This window comes from Trichosurus vulpecula, chromosome 4 (genome assembly GCF_011100635.1).
Source record: "Trichosurus vulpecula isolate mTriVul1 chromosome 4, mTriVul1.pri, whole genome shotgun sequence".
NCBI classification, from domain to species: domain Eukaryota; kingdom Metazoa; phylum Chordata; class Mammalia; order Diprotodontia; family Phalangeridae; genus Trichosurus; species Trichosurus vulpecula.
Window position 1 is genome coordinate 373,907,848 of NC_050576.1, and position 19,857 is coordinate 373,927,704.

At 36.9% G+C, this 19,857-nt stretch overlaps 1 protein-coding gene across 2 annotated transcripts in view; it reads right to left on the bottom strand.

Annotated features, from left to right (window-relative positions):
• NALCN (sodium leak channel, non-selective) overlaps positions 1-19,857 on the bottom strand; it is a 502,757-nt gene that overhangs the window by 58,382 nt on the left and 424,518 nt on the right. For both annotated transcript variants that reach the window (XM_036757854.1, XM_036757853.1), the window contains 3 exons: positions 3,891-3,992; positions 3,385-3,454; positions 48-139 (listed from right to left, as the gene is read on the bottom strand). In XM_036757854.1, coding sequence (XP_036613749.1) covers positions 48-139; positions 3,385-3,454; positions 3,891-3,992 — 264 coding nt within the window. The remainder of the gene's footprint in view (positions 1-47; positions 140-3,384; positions 3,455-3,890; positions 3,993-19,857) is intronic.

A 19,857-nucleotide genomic window follows, 5' to 3' on the forward strand; every position in this document is an offset into this window, starting at 1 on the left:
AGCATCCTTCTAAAATGTGACCTATGGGCCATTATATCACTCAGTACCTTTTCATTTCAGCTTGTTCCTTTTTTTCCTGGATCATCTTGATTTCACTATCTTCTCTCTGTGCATTTCTATATCTCACTGTGTTGGAATGCTATAAATATGTAAGAAGAATATAGGAAAATGAATGAATTTAATTTACATGACCATAATAAAGTCACTTATTTTTCATGAAAAGTTATGTTCTCATTCTATAAAGATAACATGGGATCACCTGTCAATGGGATTTCTCTCCTTAAATATAAGTTGAAGGTCATATAAAGTCTTTAGAGAGCCAGCATGATATCAGAAGAAAAGCATTTGACTAGGAATCAGGAGATCTAGGTTTTAGCCCTGGTTCTAACATGTGTCATCTTGGTAAAGTGATTTCTTCTCTTTGGGTCTCAGGTTCCTCATCTATAAAATGAGGGAGTTAGACAAGAATGCATCTAAAGCCCTTCCCACGTTTAGGGTCTAACATTCTATGATCTTGTATTTATCATTATCCATATTGATGTCAGATAGAATGTTTAGAAAAGAAAAAAAATAACTCAAATTTAAAACTTTCACTAACTTACCATCTCTAAATTGGGGCAAGGACCCAGAATGGAGATTTAAATTAAAAGTTGGCCAAAATGCATACATCTCATGAATCCCCAGAAATTCTTCTGATGTAATATGGTGGATCGCAATGTTGTTTTTATTTTTTGATACGAGTCTGTCCTACCCCAAAAGTATAGTGAAATCTAGCAAGACAAGGGCACTTTAAATTCTGCAGTTGACAATGTCCCTGTAGGATCACTTGAACACCAAACACAGTACATGTTTAAAGGCATCTTCTGTTTTGGCCTTTTCAAACAAGGAATTTTTGGTGAGTCAACTTGAAATGAAGTACTCTGATACTGTCCCTGTAGATCTTTAGGCAAATTTCTCACGATGATATTCTGTCCTAATACTCATCCAAAGAATTATGAAGCCAAAAGTCACTTGGGGAATGATAATCATAATTCTGTGGTGAAACATCAGTGGTTAGTTGGACAGATCTGTGACTATGAATAGGTTATGAGTTCTGAACTCATTCTTGAACTGTATGACATGGCTGTGAATTAGCCAGTAAAGATGCCCAAAGGCTTCATCACGATTATAAGCTGAACATTTTTTTTCAGGGTTGGCAATATGTAAAGGTCAGCTCTGCCCACAGAACCCACAGCTCCCATGTATCCCAGAATATTCACATAGGCATTAAGGATCCAGAGCCCTGGTCACTAGCATCATTCTATTGATCCTATGCTTACTCTGACATATCCATGTATTCTCTAGCTACGTGAGCAAGAGTTGAATGAGCTTCAAAGAGACTCTGCTATGATTCTCAATATTGGATAAACTTCCTAGGTTGCCTATGGCTTAAGCCTCTGTGCTTGAAATGAGAAATTATATATCTTCCCATCTCTCCTTACTAGAGAAATTTACCAGGGTTATATGTGAGTCCCTCTTTTACGCTGACACATTACTTATCTTCTACTGTTTTGAATAGCACATTGAATGCTGTGGGATCCAGTACTCTGCCAGTCAGAAAACTTTACAAATTGGTTTCTGTGTCCTCCAGAGCCCAGCACAGTGGATAGTATGCACCGAATTGATTCTTGTTGACTGAACGAAGTCTTCAATTTTTCATTGTAGAATCAGAATAGCCAGCAAACATGGCTATATACTTTGAAAAAGATCTGACTGGAGCTACATAGAAGCTAAAGGGGAAAAATAATCTTTTTCACCAAAACTTCACACAAGTGAAGTTTTTTCCCCACTTCTGGAAAGTAGAAAACCTTTTCCATTTTGAAATGTGGAAAGGTTCTGGAATCATCTGAATAGGCAACTGAGGAAGGCAATGAGAGAAAGGCAAATCTGTAGGGCCATATCTACTGGCTTTATGTTGAGATTTGAAGGGCTCTGCAAAGTTCCCCAGGCCTCAAAAAACCTCCTCTACTTTGGAGTCACAGTTCTTGGAAATCTATCATTAGAGAATCATTCTTTGGGGTTAAATGTTGCCCTCTCCATTTGGTCTTAAAAAAATACTCCTGGGAGGGACAAAACACTAAGTCACTAATATAGTAGTGTGAATTAGTTTAGCAGATTATCACTCTCCTTTGAAACCAGAAGTCATCTGGGCAGTAAGAGAATTCTGGGTACCTGGGGGTGAGAAATGAAATGATGGGGGAAGGGACAGAAAGGTAAGACAGGGGTCACTGAAGATGAACTCTGCCTAACTTGTGATTTTGACTGGATCATTTAGCAACTAGAATAAACATAGATGATGAAGAAATCAGAACTCCAGTCCTTTTATTTCCTAACTTGCTATCTCCTGGATTATTTCGCCGAATTGTTCCAACTCATTTTATCTTTACAATAATGCTGAGGTAGGTCCTATTATCACTGGCATATTACAGATGAGGAAAGTGAGGCAGACAGGTTATATGACTTCCCAAGGGTCCCTACTAAGTGACTTAAGTCAAATTTGAACTCAGTTCTTCTTGACTGCAAGACCAGTGCTCAAGCCCCTGTGCCAGCTAGTGATAGTTATATCAGGAGTGTCAACCACAAATGGAAACTGGAGACCATTAAATTATACATAAGGATCCCTGCAGGCTGCATACTGATTTAGGAAAGCCATGTATCAACATTACACATGTTTTATTGTATTTCTATTTTGTTAAATATTTCTCAATTGTATTTTGACCTTATGCAAGTAGCACTAGGGAGTAACACAGCCCACAACGTGTGTTTTTGACACTTCTGAGTGATATAATTATCAAATTATAGCAGTAATTAAGTAATAATTCCCTCTTTGAGCAAGAAATGAGTATGGAATAATCCAGGAGCTTTAACTAAACAAATACTTGGCTGAATACCAAACAAATATTAAAAGATTAAAGCTTTTAAAAGCGCTGTTTTGATTTTTTTAGAATGCAGGTTTCTAGAGGGCAGAGACTGTCTTCTCTATCTGAACCAGAATATTTTAAACTCAATATATGTCAATAGTAATGCTGCTCATTATTCCTATTATATAAAACCTCTTTGTAAGTCTTTATGGTATAACATAAATATATTTCTCTAATTATAACAATTATTTACAAGATGTTTTCCTTGAACTATAATACTACGGAAGGAACATGTTTTGGTTCTTCTACAAATAATATTATATATCATAGTGATGTCATTTTAAAAAATTCCATTTGGGACTGAATCTCAGGGCACTCTGGAAATATGCTCTGAAAGTCTAGACACTGAATTTGTGTAAACAACAGTTTAAATGGAAAGTCATAATTTTGTTCCCCAAACCCAAAGCATCATGTAAGGACTTACATCTTGAGTCAAGGTTTCAAGAGATTTTCCCCTGCTGATTCGCTGGCTGTTAGAACCATGTCTCAGTGACCTGAAACAATCATAATCAATTTGGTGACAAGTTTCAAGATCAAACTGTGACCTTTAAATGATGGCCATTATAAAGAACAATTTTCCTAATATGTGTGTACATGCAATATGGTTAGAATCTCACTCTCTTTACATCAGAAGCTTATGTTCTTCAATTGTCTCTAATCCTTTTTAAAATTAATTTATCCTTTGGATCTTTCAACAGATCTGTAGTGAGTAAATGAAATGACATTTGAAATTAAAAAAAAGTCTTTTCCTGTTTTATGAGACAATAAACCTCATTACTGTTACTAACCACAGAAGCAACGTATTCTGTTAGTCTTTGCCTTCCAAGATTATCAGTTATGGTGTATGCACATTTAACTCCTTCAATTAAATATTTTTCAAGTTTTTCCCCTGAAAATTCCCTCCCCCCTCTCCCCGCACAGTACATTTACCTGCGTTCTTGACGAATATGGTGCTGCACACTGAGTATTGACCTTTCTTTTGCTGGCTGCCCCTCAAATGATCCGCTCAGCATGCGTTGTCTTGTACAAGCCCTAGGGGGAGAAGGAAAGAACCAAAGTTAAATGCATAATTTTTAGGCTTCACTAGAAATAATACACAGTTGCTAATTACTCTTATCATTTTTTAGGAAACCTATCCAAATGTAAAAACATGGGAAACTGCACAGGATAAGAAAGTAAAACTGAAAAGGCCAGGCTTAGTGCCCAAAACACCAGCAAAATAAAACCACAATGACAACCAGGTGCTGGGAACAACAACAAAAAGTTTCCCATAAAAACCAAAGAAAGATGGCACAGTTTGGGAAACTGGAGCTGCATGATTTCCTATAATTGTAGGAAATCATGATATTCAGCTTTGAATATGGAAAAATGAGGCTTTATATTGAAGGGTCTCTGAGAAGGAACTGTACAAATAGGTTCTTGAAATTATGATGATTCAAGGTTTCTAGCTGTACTCAAAAGAACTTTATGAACAACAGAATCATATAAAAATGAAAAGATGGTCAAGAGCAGTGCCCAAGCTAGAATTAAAAAGTTAAAAAAAATTGAAATTGAACCGTCAGACAAATGACAGAAACCACTGCTTTCTAGGACCTTATAACAAGGTCTAATGGAACCACATCATGTAAACCATGGCCAGGCTTGTGTCAATTTCAGCTAATACAGATTTGCTGAGTTAATACAATTATAGTCTTGATGCAAATTATTTCAAGGAGAAAACTAATATTCCACCTCTTCCAAGAAGCCGCCTCTAAGTAATTACAGAAGAGCTGTAGCAATTACTCCTGAAAAGGCAGCGTATCAACAGAAACAATGGACTAGGAGTCAGCCAAACTGAGTTGGAGTCCAAGTTGTGTGCTATGAACAACTATGGAGAAGCCACTTAAACTTTCTGGGTCTTGATTTTGTTGTCTGTAAAAAGACAAAGTCAGAGTGGGAGATTTCCTCCCAGCTCAAAAATCCCATGTTCCATAAAATTCAATTCTGCAGACATACTTTCCATTCAACCCAATAAATCTACTTATGATGCCTTAAGTACTGACCTTATTTATGTGTGTATTTTTATGATGCACTATACATCCAGTTTCTCTCTGATTCATGCCAATGCTGTCTGCCTTAAAATATAAATTCCTAGGGGGTGGAGACTGCCTTTACTTAACTCACCAACATGAATCACTGTACTACGTACCAATAAGAATGCTCTTGATAATAATCATAATGATGATTAAAACAACGAGTGGGCCAATATACCATGTTATACAACATATTGGAATCATTGTAAGAAATATACATACTGCCATTGGCATTTATTTATTGCAAATAACGAGCAGGACTTTGGGAGAAGGGTTCCATCAAAGTCAAAATTTTATTTCAGAAAACAATGATCATGTAGCAGTGGTAATGGAAAAGCAACACAGCATCAGAATTAAAACGAAGTTATCAATAGAATAGAAAAACAACATTTAGCTTCAGAATTATAGCTAAGTTATCAATATCAGTTGAAAAATTGGGTTGCTACCACAGACTATATTTTTGGTCAGGGAAAAGAGGACATCACAAAATCTTCGAATGAATAACTTCAGTTCTTTCGGAGTAAACAGGCAAGAAATGTGGCATTTTTGATGACTTGGAAGCATCCCAGTAGAATTCATTCAGTGACACCATTCTACATGGGGTGAAACCTGGATGGTTCTTGTCAACAATTTTTGAGACTTATTTTATGGTACAGATTGCCTGGCATTCATATGACTTGGGTTAAAGTTATCTAAATTTTTATAAGCTGAAAGGCAAAAATTCCCATCTTTTTTATTGCTTGTCTGTTTTTCAGTACTGTTTTCTAGACAGAAACTGAAACTCATATAAGAAAAAAAAGTATATTGCAGTCAATACCTGTGGAGATACCTCCTGACAGTCAAAACTGATAACAACTAGATTAGAAATTTACTGCAACAACTTACAAACTATATCTTCTATTTATTTCTTAGACTTCTACTCTTCTCTTTCCTTCCTTCCCTGACCTGAATCTCCTTCTGGTTGTGATCAACAGCTACAAGGCTCAGGGTTACCCATACCCAGAAGACAGTATGAAGCATAACACAGAATACTCTACCTCAGTATCGGAACTCCCTTTTCTTGTTTCCTGTTTATTAGTGAAACTTGTTGACTGACTGACCTTCTGGAATCTGGACCTTGCCTGTACAGATGCATATCTGTCTAATCCTCCCTTCATTAGCCTCTTTCTCCAGACTAAACCTTTAGCCTGCCTAGAGGTACAGTAACGACTAGACTGCTCCCTACCTAGCTAGACTATCCTAGTTAGTCTCATTTCAGCTTGTGCCTCGGAGAGACACTACTAAACACTCTAGCATAAAAGATGCCAAAGCAAAAAAGAAAAGGATATCATCATATATTATTGATATTTCATATTCTGTATTGAAATACTTTTTGGAGGGATCAATTCTTTAAAGAGAATTTTAAAATAAATTTTTGATTTTTTTTTTACATCACTGAAATTCGTCCCAGTATTCCTCTCCCCCTCTTTTCCCAGAAAGCCATCTCACATAACAAATGTTATTTTTAAAGGAAAAAAGGAGAAATCAGCAAAGCTCTTCAATGTACCAAATAAAAACCCTGAAAATATGAGCATTGTACCACACCTGAAGACCTCTCACTTTTGCAAAGTAGTGGGGTAGTAATGTCTTCTTGGTTTTTTTGGTGGGTGTGGGGAGGGGAGAGCTATGCTTGTTTCTCATCTCCTCTGATGTATCCTATTGCTCTCGGGGACAATGTTTACAAGTTCAAAATTGACATTTCTTAGCTGAGAAAAAGGAATTATATTCTTCTAGCAAGCTGCCACTTAGAAAATACTTCTTAATGAAGACCACTGAAACACAACAGGCAGAACTAAAGGCAGATATATCTTGAAAGCTTTACTCTAGAGCTAGTGGATGGAATATTACTAAATTAAAATTTTTTTCTAACAATATGCTTCATCTACAATACTTAAAATGATCAGTCTGTTTATCTAAAACAGTTCCCCCCCCGCCCCCGAAAAAGTGGTAGCACCAAAGACATAAGTTCTGTACAGACATATAGAGTTAAAATAGAAACATGTGGGAAAGCCTAATTAGACTATACAAGGAGACACTATTGCAAAACAAATTGGCAGGTTGCTAGCGTGTTGTTCATAAACTGACAGAGAAAATCTTAGAGCAGGGGTTCTTAACCTTATCTGTGGATAGATTCAAGGAAGTCTGCTGATTTGTTTTTTTTTAATTAATAATTAAAAATTAAAAAATTTGATAATTGTGTTTCAAAAGAATTATTTTATAATCCTATGTATTTTATTTTATACATTTAAAAAGGATTATTCTAAGAAGAGTCCATAGGCTTTAGCAGACTACCAAAGGGGAGGAGTCTATTCCACAAAATGATTTAAAGACCTTGCCTTAGAAGAAATGGATATGTGATTATTAGGGGATGAGGGAAGAGGGTCATAGGTGCTGAGTAGTCATTTGGCAAAATGACATTGAGATATAATGCCGTAAAAATAGCCTTGTTAGAAACTCTCCAAAATGCACTGAACATGGAGTCAAAAACCTAGGTTTCAGGGCTGTTTTTGCTATTCTGTAGCTCTACGATCTTAATGTCTCTGAGCTTCAGGTTTTTTTTATTTGTGAAACAAGGATAATGCTACTTTATAAGAGGAAATGAGAGAAAACATGTGAAAATGCTTTGTAAACTATAAAGCATCAGACACATGTAATCTTTACACATGTAAATATATGGTATTATTACTGTATTTCTTGCTGAATTCTTTGGAAACATTTGGCTAGATTGGAAAATATTTGAGCAGTACTCTGGTAAAAAAAAAATCTTGACTTTAATTTGCTATATGGTAATCATTTTCAGGTTCAGGGATGGGGGTCTACCTTATCTATATGATATGATTTGTTGCTATGGCAAAGTGCACTAATTTGTCAACTGGTAGAAGGCAGGAATATTTAAGAAACGTGAAGAGGCAGGGGGAGGAGGTGGGTAGCTTAGTGAGTTCCATCTACAGCACATCACCAATTACTAGAAGTCCCGATTGATTATCAGAGGCTTTCTGCTCCCTGGCCAGCATCATGTAATCTGCTGGCTATAGGCATGATGAACAGGCATGAAAGGTCACTTGTTGGTGATACTGGAGAGATGATTCTCATTAGGAAATGATCTGGATTGGATGATCTCTGAGGTCTCTTCCAAATGCCTTCCCATTAGATCGTGAGCTCCTTGAGGGCAGCGGCCGCCTTTTGCCTCTTTTTGTATCCCCAGTGCTTAGCGCAGGGCCTGGCACATAGTAGGCATTCAATGAATGTTTACTGATTATATGAAATCCTGCATTTGAATTTCTGTTGCTTTTTCTTGTAAAAAAAACTTATGAAGCATTTTGCTTGACTCAGTGAGAAAATTCTTCCTGATACAGTATATAAGATTTTTCTAGTCTTTCTTCTTAGAGTAGCACTGTACCAAGCTAGGAACACTGAGGCATTTTCTTTTTATCAGCAGGGGTGAACACTCTACCCTTCCTCCTTCAAATGCATAACAAGACAAGGACCCCCTGATGATGATTCAAATGTAGGAGTATTTTTTACCAAACACATATTCCCACTTGAAAAAATATTATCCCTGGTAACTTGCCAAGTTCACTGAACGACTGGGTTAGGAAAACATGAAAGATTGATTCTTTTTATTTCTGTATTACCTTCATGCAATGGAATTTTCATGACCTCTTCCATGAAAGTCACGTATAAATAAATCTATATGTGATTTCTTTGAGGGGAAGGGGAAGGGATAGATATGTTTTAAGGAGTAATTTTCTATATTTTATTTGATAGTTCAACATCAAAAAAATTTAGAAATTGGCTCAAGAATAATGGTTATGAAGGAACTTCATTCTTCTTTAAACAGCACTTATTGTTTATAGAAACAGTAGAAGAGATCTTAGTTTCTGTGTTCTCTATCTTCATGTCTTCTTTATTAACATTTTAGAATAAGAAATAAGGGAAGCCTGTGATCTGTAACAAAAGAGAGAGGCTTGTGATTCCATATTCCCCGTCAGTATTATTTTTACCCTTTAAGTCAGCATTCATTTCAGAAAAATGTATGATTGATTACATTATACTATATCATATCAAATACCATTAACCTTCTAAGGGAACTACAGTTCAGCTTGGAAGAGCAATAAAATTTGTGAGATTCTGGTCAAATCATGACCCCCCAAATGCAATAAATATTAAGTGCTAGCAGATGCTGGATAATATAATGCAATCACCTTGAGAGACAAGGAAAAATATTTCAGCACCAATTATGCAAAGATACAACTGGAGAACTACATAAGAACACATAATGAGTGTTTCCTGGGAAATGGGTCTTACCTGTTCCATTAGAGTGTCAGTGTGATCATCCAAAGGAGAGACAATAGCGGGCTCTGCCATCTAGCTTCTTCCATAATGGCCTCTTGCTGAGATGAGGAAAAACCTTGCATTTTATCTATGTCAATATCATGAGGATGAGTTACTCATTCCTAAGCATATGCCTCTGGTTCTTAAATGGCTAGAAAAGATTGCTTTTTTATTCTGGTGTAATCTTCCATAAAAATGTTTTTCTACCTTGCTTGAAACAGATTACTGACACATTTAGTTGATGATCGTTTTTTTAAAAAAAGCTCTTAAAGTATACTGAGAAGGCAAACACACACACACACACACACACACACACTCACATTTTGTCACTTTGAGCCTGCAAAAGTGAACAATTAACGAAAATCATGTCTTTTATGCACTTAATAAAAAAGGCAGAAAAGTTGATCTTGCTAGTTTTAAGTAACTGAGTCTTAATAATAGCCCAACCCTGAGCCATGAATAGCTAACGCACCATACCACAATGTGAATAAAGGCTGAACTAGTTGAAGATGAGGAATTTTTAAAAAAAATTCTTAACAGCTATATGTCAATATTTCTGCCAAAACAGGTCAGTAACTTGAGCTCATTGCCATAACAAACAGAAAAGCTTAGATATGATACATTAACATTATAAAATCATAAAACAAAATAAACACAAATATAAATTTCCCAAAATATTTTCCCATATGATAAAATGTGAGAGACAGCTGAACTTATTAAAATAAATAAATCTTTCTTATTCTTCAAGTGACCTTTAAAACATGTATCATCTCAATAGGTAGTAAGATTTCATATGTAGCATTACATATTAAATAGACTGAATAGCAGGTATTTTGGAAGCTAATGAATTAGTAGCTCTGAAAATCAGGAAAGGTTTAATACAGAAGGTGATCCTTGACCTGAGGCTCAGAGAGGTTAAGATAGTATTATCTTAATAGTATTACATATTAAATTTAAGATTTAATATGTTGCAAAATGAAATGGCAAACCACTCCAGTAAGTATCCTTGCCAAGAAAACCCCATGGATAGTATAATACATAGGTTGATGAAGAGTAGGACACAACTAAACTACTGAACAAAACCAATTTAATATTTTTTAATAGTTACTTCCTTTGGCCACACTTGGATATTTCTGATTATCCATCTATATATCTATATCTATAATATATGTATAAATACATTCATACTCTTTGCCCTTACCTCTTTTCCTTGGTTTCTGATGTCCTGAAAAAAGCTTAATTCTCATTATTTACTCTATCTCTTGATCTTCAAAGTGTATCTCAATTTATCTATATGGATAATAAGTGGAATGGAAACCTTGAAGGGGTCAGAAAGTGAGGATATCTATGAAGTCTCAAAAAATTGCAAGAAAAATATCCACGGCATTAATATGCAGCATTATCTCTCCTTTCTTGGGGGAGTAGCGATGAATTTGGGGTGGTATTGGAAGAAGAGACTTATGGCTTTGTCAGAGTGTGGTCCTCACAAAACTGGTGCTGTATTAAAAAAAAATCAATGCTATCATTGGAGGAGTCCTTTGAGGGGGAGGTGAGGTTACTCCCCTCATTCTCAGTATTTGAGTTGATTTATTGTCCTGCTTTGCTGCCAGCCCTCCCTCCAGCCAGCTCTTGTGCTGCTGTGGGCGGGTGCTACTGAGGTTCCACTGGAAGGACCATGGAACGCCATGACATACCTGGCACATCCGGCAGCACTGGAGGTGCGTTTTGCCCGACGTACCTGGCACGTTAAGCAGCAGTGGAGTGGTTTGACCTCTTCCAAAGATGCTGAATTGTAACTGGTTAAGAGAAGAAAGGATAATTTTTAAAAGGAAATTTGCCAAATGGGAAAAGCCAAATTGCTGGAGATATGTTTAAGAATATATTTTTTCTTAAGTCCACTTGGATTTGTAATTATCTAGTCCAGCTTGTGTTGGCTGGCACATTTGGGGCTTTTGGTTCAGACTATGGAGGGCAGGAGGACTGTTGAAGACTTGGTTCCTGTCTCCTATTGTTGATTTACATTTTAGTGGGTAGCAAGAACTAATTAGCAACTTAGAGGAAGTAGTTTGGTTCTACTCTTTTAGAAATAATTCTCAGCTATTAGGTTGATGAAATACTTCTCTCTAGACTTCTCTATAGGCTACGCAGACTCTGGAGATGCAGGCTCGCCTATTGTTACCTTAGGTGAATAGAAGCCTTTTTAGATGTGATGAGCACTATACCAGTCACTTCAGCTTGAGGAAACCTGTTTTCCTCACCAATGTATCAATAAGGTCTATTGAAAACTTACTCATATCTGCTATTGTACAAGTTGGGGTGTGTGTGTGTGTGTGTGTGTGTGTGTGTGTGTGTGTGTGTGTGTGTGTCGGGAAGTGGACAGGGAAGGACAAGGGGCTTTGCGTGAAGAAGAACAAAATCCAAAGAGAAGATTGGGGTCTTGTTTTTATGGAATAAAGACTATCTAGTTGGGAATATAGAATGCAAACACATGAAATGATGGAAGATTTCTTTTATGAAGCAATTTATAGCAAATGGCTGTTGTATGGACTGAGCAACATATTAATACTGTAAAAGTGGAGTACGCACAGGATTGAATAGATTAGGCAGGATGAATCAGATAAAACTTCCTCTAGTATGGAGTTTTGGTGCAGATTCTGGAAGAGGGCAGAGGAATGAGTTGGCAAAGAACATGGGAAGGGCATGCCAGTTAGAGAAAAAACATGTATAAAAAAGTACAGAGGCAGAAACAAGCAAACTGTGGTGGGACAGTGGCTAACATATTATCTTGACTGTGGCAGTGGGGTCCACATCTGAGAGTAATGAGAAAATGAGGTGATTTTATAGGATAAATACAAGCAATAGAATCTTTAAAAGCTTTAAATATAATGCATGCCTTGCACAGAACAGAGAATTGATCTAACCTGTAAAGGTGGCTTCATGGGGGAGAGACTAACAACCCTCTCCCTATTTCATCCCCACATCTAGTGACTGTTGAGTCCTTATCTGGATAAATGGCTGGGACAAAGCAAAATTCAAGCCAAACAGGCCTTCCTACATCAGAAGAACTTTAGGACAACTTCCTGCCTTGGATACAGCAAAACTTGGGTTCAGATCCCACCTCTGACACTTGCTAGCTATGTAACCCTTAAGCTCTCTTAGTCAAAGTTTCCTCATCTGTAAAAAGGGGTTAATAATAGCACCTGCTTCAGAGGCTTGTGAGGATCCAATGATATAATATGTAAAATTCCCTACATTGTTTATTATTATTATTATTATTATTGCTGTCATATCCTGCCCCAGCCCCCACAAGAACACGGAAACACAAGAACAAATTGGTTATACAGACATCTCTGACACTGTCTCCATCCTTCCATCCCCTGAACATTACTTATAACTAAGGTCTTTGGCCTGAAAAACATGCTATTCAGAGGTTGATCACACCTTATTTAGTTTGAGCCAGCTCCTTGGATCTGGTAGCTGCTGAGACCTAGTCCTCCCTCCCTTCTTTCTCTTCCCCAAGTATCTGATCCTTAAACCTTGTGATTCCTCTGTTGCATTTTGGCTGGAAACCAACCAATCAATAAACAAACATTTATTAAGTGTTTACTGTGTACCATGCACTGTGCCAAGGGTTGGGAGATCCAAAGACAAAAGTGAAATAAATGTTCTCTATTCTCTATTCTTTATACTTTATATTCTTTATACTTTAAATGGAGAGGCAACATGTAAAATACATAGATTGAATATATGGTAGTTTCGGGAGGCAGTGAACTAGCAGCTACAGGAATCAGAAAAGGCTTTATATAGAAGGTAATCCTTGAAAGGTAACATTTTTATATAGAAGGCAAACCAGAGATTCCAAAAGATGGAAATGGGGAGGGACTACATCCTAAGTATCTAAGGACAGTGTGTTGTGTTCTTGGAACAAGGCATCAAAATTATTCTCTGTGTGAGTATCCTTTAAATTCCTATCATCCCCATCTATAGCAGATATTTGGGTAAAGAACCTAATCTCCAATCTTAGAGAACTTAAAAAACCAAATATTTTGTTTAAATTCAAAAGGCCAATAGATTTGTTTTCCTCAATGTATCTTCATGGCAGTTCAGTTTGGATGAATGATTCCTTAGGAGAAGATCACTTTTAACTTCTGTCTTCAATGATTCCCTTCATAGCTATAATCCACTCACTGTCCTGTATGATAAAGTCATGCCCTTTCATTGAAAGCTTGACCTTTGAGACATGCTATTGCAGGTAGTCTTCAAGTGAATTCAAGATTTTGACCTTTTCCCCAATCATTAGTCACTTCAAGAGCTGTAAGAGATTTCTAGGTATGGCTACTAAGTGGGGAAAAAAGGGAGGCAGATAAAGCTTCCTAGGTTTGGCCCAATGGAGCTGGTTACCTATCTTCAAATTTTTCTTTTTTCTTTTATTTCCCAAGCAAAGGAGGGAAGTCAAGAATACTGACTTGTATAGATGTAAAGGATTTCTTTGTTGCCAATTGGGACTATATGACATTACTATTAGCCTGTATTAAGGGTAAATTGGTAGTCCTTGGTTAAGAAGACTGTGATGGAATATATGACTTCCTCTATAATTGTTAGGCAGAAGATAAAAAGAAAGCCTGCATAATAGTAATTTTATATTAAGAGGTATTAATATATACCTAATAAGGAAGAAATGCTTTAAAAATCTAGGTCCTTGGGTGCAGCCTTTTGACTGAGTCCAAATTTTACAGAACAAATCCCTTTTTTAAGGGGTTTTGTTCTGTGAAGTTTGGATTCAGTCAGAGGGCCATGCTTGAGGATCTAGAAGGCCAAATGTGGCCTTAAGGCCACAGTTTCCCCACCCCTGACTAGGTACTGAGAAAAGTTATCACAATCATTTTTCTATAGAGGTCTTAAGAACAGCTTCACTTCAATGGTGTAGGATAGTTTAAGTGGTCATGTTTAACTAGAAGGAAGAAGCAAGAAGACTTTAGGAATCACTCAACTGGGGCTCCTACCCACAAACCTATAAATGCTGAGTTGGGGAAGTGGCCTAGTATTCCATTTTTAATTTTCTTTTATTTTTTCTTATTTAATATTTTATTTTCCAAATTACATGTAAAAACAATTTTAATATTTTTTCTAATTTTGAGTTCCAAATTTTCTTCTCCCTCACCATTGAGAGGGCAAGCAATTTGACATAGGTTATACATGTGTAGTCATGCAAAACACATTTCCATATAAGTCTTTCTGTGAAGAAAACACAGACAAAAAAACCCCAAGGAAAATAAAGTAAAGAAAAAAGTATCTTTGATCTGCATTCAGACTCTACTATTTTTTTCCTCTGGAGATGAACAGCAGATTACATCGTAAGTCCTACAGAACTGTCTTAGATCATTGCATTGCTAAGAATAGCTAAGTTATTTATAGTAGATCATCATATAATATTGCTGTTATTGTGTACAATGTTCTCCTGGTTCTACTCATTTTACTTTGCATCAGTTCATATGAGTCTTTCCATGTTTTTCTGAGAACATATTGCTCATTTCTTCTTTTTGTTTTTTCAGATATATAAGGAACAAAACTTTATTTGTAATTCAATTACTTATTTGTCATCAAAGGTCACTGTACTTGGGAGCCAGCTCTGAGTTCAAATACCACCTCTGACACAAAATTAATATAGTGCAATTTGCCCTATATGGACCCAATATTCAGACTCTGACCCTTGTGAGATGCTCATCCTTTCTTTTTTTTTTAATTTCTTTTTTATTTTTACTTTACGACACTCAGTTCCACAAGTTTTTGAGTTCCAAATTTTTTGCTCCCCCCCCAAGATGGCATTTCCTTCCATTTGATTTCCCTCCAGTTTATCTTACACTCTCTCTCCTTTTACCCTGTCCATTCTGAAAAGTGTTTTGCTTCTGACTTTTACCTCCCCCAAACTGCCCTCCCTTCTATCAGCTCCCTCCCCGCCCCCACTTCTCTTATCCTCTTCCATTCCTACTTTCTGGAATGGTAAGAACAGATTTCTATACCTAACTGAGACTATATATTATTCCCTCTCTGAGACAATTCCAGTGAAAGGAAGGTTTTTGTGCTCTTCTCCCCGCTTCCCCCATTTTCCCTTCTACTGTAAAATCTCTTTTAGGCCTGTTTTGTGTCAGATAATTTATTCCATTCTACCTCTCCCTTTCCTCTCCTCCCAATGCAGTCTTCCTTCTCATCCCTTGATTTTATTTTTTTAGATAATCAGAACATCACATTCAACTCATACCTCTGCTTTCTCTCTAGGTATACTCCTCCTAACTTCCCTGATGAGAAAGTTTTTGGGTTATAAATATCATTTTCCTGTAAAAGAACATAAACATTTCAACTTTATCAAATGCGTTGTGATTTCTCTTTCCTGTTGACCTTTTTCTACTTCTCTTGCATTGAAAGTCAAATTTTCTATTCAGCTATTTCTATTCTTTTCATTAGGAATGCTTGAAAGTCCTCTATTTCACTGAATATCCATTTTTCTCCCTAGAGGATTATACTCTGTTTTTTTGGGTAGGTGATTCTTGGTTGTAATCCTAGCTTGTTTGCTGTCTTGAATGTCATATTCCAAACCTTCTGATCCTTTAATGTAGAAGCTGCTAAATCTTGTGATAATCTGACTGTTGCTCCATAACATTTCAATTGTTTCTTTTTGGCTGCTTGCAGAAATTTCTCTCCTTGATCTGGGACAGAGGTTCCCAAAGTTATTTAGCTTACCGGCCCCCTTTAAAAAAATTACTCATTGCCATCCTCCTTCCCCAGAAATCAACTTTCTTTAACCCTTTAATGTTTTCTTGAAATCTTCATCATTTCAAAAAATTTTTTTTAAAAAATGACACACCTTAAATTTAATGATTTATTGTAAATTTGTGGTTTTCCCCCTACATTGACATTTTGATGATGCAATATTGCATCATATAACTGTATAGTATCATATTGCAAACAAGTCATTACATGCAAATATTCCTGCTGATACATGCTGGACTTTCTGACAATGAATGAAACACTTCCCTGCTAGCACTTGCTTGTTAAGACTTGTCAGTGGACTGGACCACTGATCAGTTATAACTTGCATTTTTTGTGTTTATTTGGAAAATAATGTAATCACTATGACTTTAGCCCTGTTACACAACAAATGAAACATGTACAGTTTTTTAAAATTTTCTTATCTTTTTTCCTTATGCTTCCACCACTTCCTTATTTTTTATTCAAGGCCCTCCAATTGCACTTGAGGCTACTCCTACCTGCCAGATCATTCCAGCACCCCCCACAGGGCAGTATTGCCCACTTTGGGAACCTCTGAGTCTGGGAGGTCTGGAATTTGGCTATAATATTTCTGGGAATTTTCATTTTGGGATCTCTCTCAGGAGGAGATCAGTAGATTCTTTCAATTACTATTTTACCCTCTGATTCTAGAATATCAGGAAGGTTTTCCTTGATAATTTCTTGAAAGATGATACCTAGGTTCTTTTTTGATCATGACTTTCAGGTAGTCCAGTAATTCCTAAATGATCTCTCCTGGATCTATTTTCCAGGTCAGTTGTTTTTCCAATGAGATATTTCACGTTTTCTTCTATTTTTTCATTATTTTGATTTTGTTTGATTATTTCTTGATGTCTCATAAAATCATTAGCTTCCACTTGCCCCATTCTAACTTTTAAGGAATTATTTTCTTCCATGATCTTTTGTGCCACCTTTCCATTTGGCCAATTTTACTTTTTAAGGAATTCTTCTCTGCAGTGAATTTTTGTATATCTTTTGCATATCTTTGTATTTCTTGACCAGTTCTGCCTTTCAAGGCATTCTTCTCTTCATTGGATTTTTGTGCTTCTTTTACCATTTGGCCATTCCGTTTCTTAAGGTGTTATTTTCTTCAGTATTTATTTGTGCCTCCTTTACCAAGCTGTTGGCTCTTTTTCCATGATTTCCTGCATCATTTTCATTTCTCTTTCCAATTTCTCTACCTCTCTTACTTGATTTTTAGAATCCTTTTTGAACTTTTCCATGGCCTGAGACCAATTCATATTTTTCTTGGAGGCTTTGGATGTAGGAATTTTGACTTTGCTGTCTTTTTCTGAGTGTATGTTTTGATCTTCGTTGTCACCATAGTAACCTTCTACAGTCAGAATTTTTTCTGTTGTTTGCTCATTTTCCAGCCTATTTCTTGACTTTTAATTCCATATTAAACAGGTCTTTGCTTCCCAGGTTGAAGGGGCACTGTCCCAAGCTGAAGACTTTTTTGTGCAGCTCTTTTCAAAGTAATTCTGGGGATCTGTAAGTTTTCGGTTCTTCCAAGGTGGTATGATTTAGGAGAGGTGTATTTACTATTCTCCTGTATTATGCAATAGTTTGAGAGTTACACAAGCACTCTTTTCAACCCTGGAACTGTGACCAGGGTCCCTGACCCCCTGCAGCTCTAAGCTCTGCTGTGTTAGTGCTCCTCCTCACACTGGAGTTATGACCCAGGATTACAACCTAAATCCATGTGCAGGCAATGCAGCAGAGTCCTGTCCCTGGTGCCAGTAAAGGGACCCCTGTAAATCTCCTTTTGACCCGTTGTCTGATCCCGTTACCATCTGTGGGATGAGAGGTCTGGAAACCGCCATTGCTGCCACCGATTCAGTTGTCCCAAGGTCTGCTCTGGGTTTGCTGGGGCCTGGTATATATTGGTATAACTTGCACTGGACTGCACTCCTGTCTCACTCTGGTGCAACAGACTTTTCCTGCCAACCTTCTACATTGTCTTGGGTTGGAAAACTGTTTCACTCCATCTTTTTGTGGGTTCTGCAGCTCTTTTGTTTAGAGTCATTATTTAAAGGTATTTGGAGGGGTTTGGGGGAGAGCTCAGAAGAGTGCCTGCCTTAACCTGACATCTTGGCTCTCCCTCCTCCACTTTTAATTTTCAAGATGCTTATCCTGTTAGTGATGTGAACTTTGTCACATTCTTCCATTCTTTTACATGAAAATAAGTTTTATGTAGAATGAGTTTTTAAACTTCAGGCACAGAAGAATACTTGGTCATTATCATACCTAGCCAACTATCTCACTGAGTTTGATTGTAGTACTAATATTAACATAGCTTTACCAAATTATATTGTTAGGGACATTTATTTCTCCACTTATCCTCCAAGAGTTTGATCGCTCTAAATTCTGTGGAATGATAGAAGTCGCCATGGGTTGCAAAAAAAGATGGTGATGGAATTGAGGTGGGTGGGGAAGGGAGAGAATCATGGGGTTGAGAGAAGTTCAAGGAAATAAAAAGAGGGAACATAGGACTCCAAAACATAGTACTTAGCATAAAGCAGCAGTTCATTGTCATTAGTGAATTACAAGGAGAGGGTGAGGTGGCCACAGTTGGCACTCGGCAGTGAAGATGTTGAGAGCAAGAGGTCTTTAAATAACTGTTGCAATGAGAGTGAGAAGTAAATTTCAGATAAATGAGTTACCTTTGAATTGTGCTCTCTCTCTCTCTCTCTCTCTCTCTCTCTCTGTCTCTCTTTCTCCCTCCCTCCCTTCCTGCCCCCCCTTTCGCCTCTCTCTCTCCCTCCCTCCCTCTCTCATTCCCTCCCTCCATCTCTCTCTCTCTCTGCCTATATATCTATTAAATATATTTAGACATATAAATATATATATAAATATACATATTGCTACATGTTCATATATGTGTATTTGCTATCTATATCACAGATATATCTATCCATATCATATATCTGCATCTTAGCTATGGATTTCTATATATGTATTTTGGAGGCATTTAGGAATGTCAATAACATTTTAGTTGGATTCTTGCTATATTGTTCTTTACTATTGAACCTGCTCTACTGTTATTCCATCAGGGATGGAAGACAGCTAAACAGGGAGGCAGCTGCTGAATCCTGCAATCCTAACAAGTATATCAGCCCCTTTTCTACATTAACGTTGCCAGCAGACAAAAATATCTAAATACAAGACCTCTGGGTTGAATTACTAAACTTGTTCTTATACTATGGATGTGGGGTTGATTGTGTTGACAGGAAGAATATAGAGCCAGATGTTGCACAGCAGGCCAGCTTCCAATTGTGTGTTGTTCTTAGCTGGCTTTTCCTTTGTATTTATATTTCTGTTTCCTTACATGGTGAATATTTCTGGAGAAGTATTGGGCATACCAGTACCAAACATATAGTAGGCACTTAATAAATGCTTGTTAACTTTCCTTGACTTGTACCAATTGTGCACTAGCTATGATGCAAGCCACTGGAGGTCTTGGGCATAGACAAGAAAGGGTTTGGTCATCAGTGACAAGACAGGTTAATTGGTCCTTCTATTCTCTATGGTGTTTATCTCCATAAAATAAGTTGGGGATTCTGTGACTCCTACAATTGTCACAAGTTATTTCCCTAGCATAATTCCATATGTAATATAAAGCATACAACACAGATATAGGTTGCTAG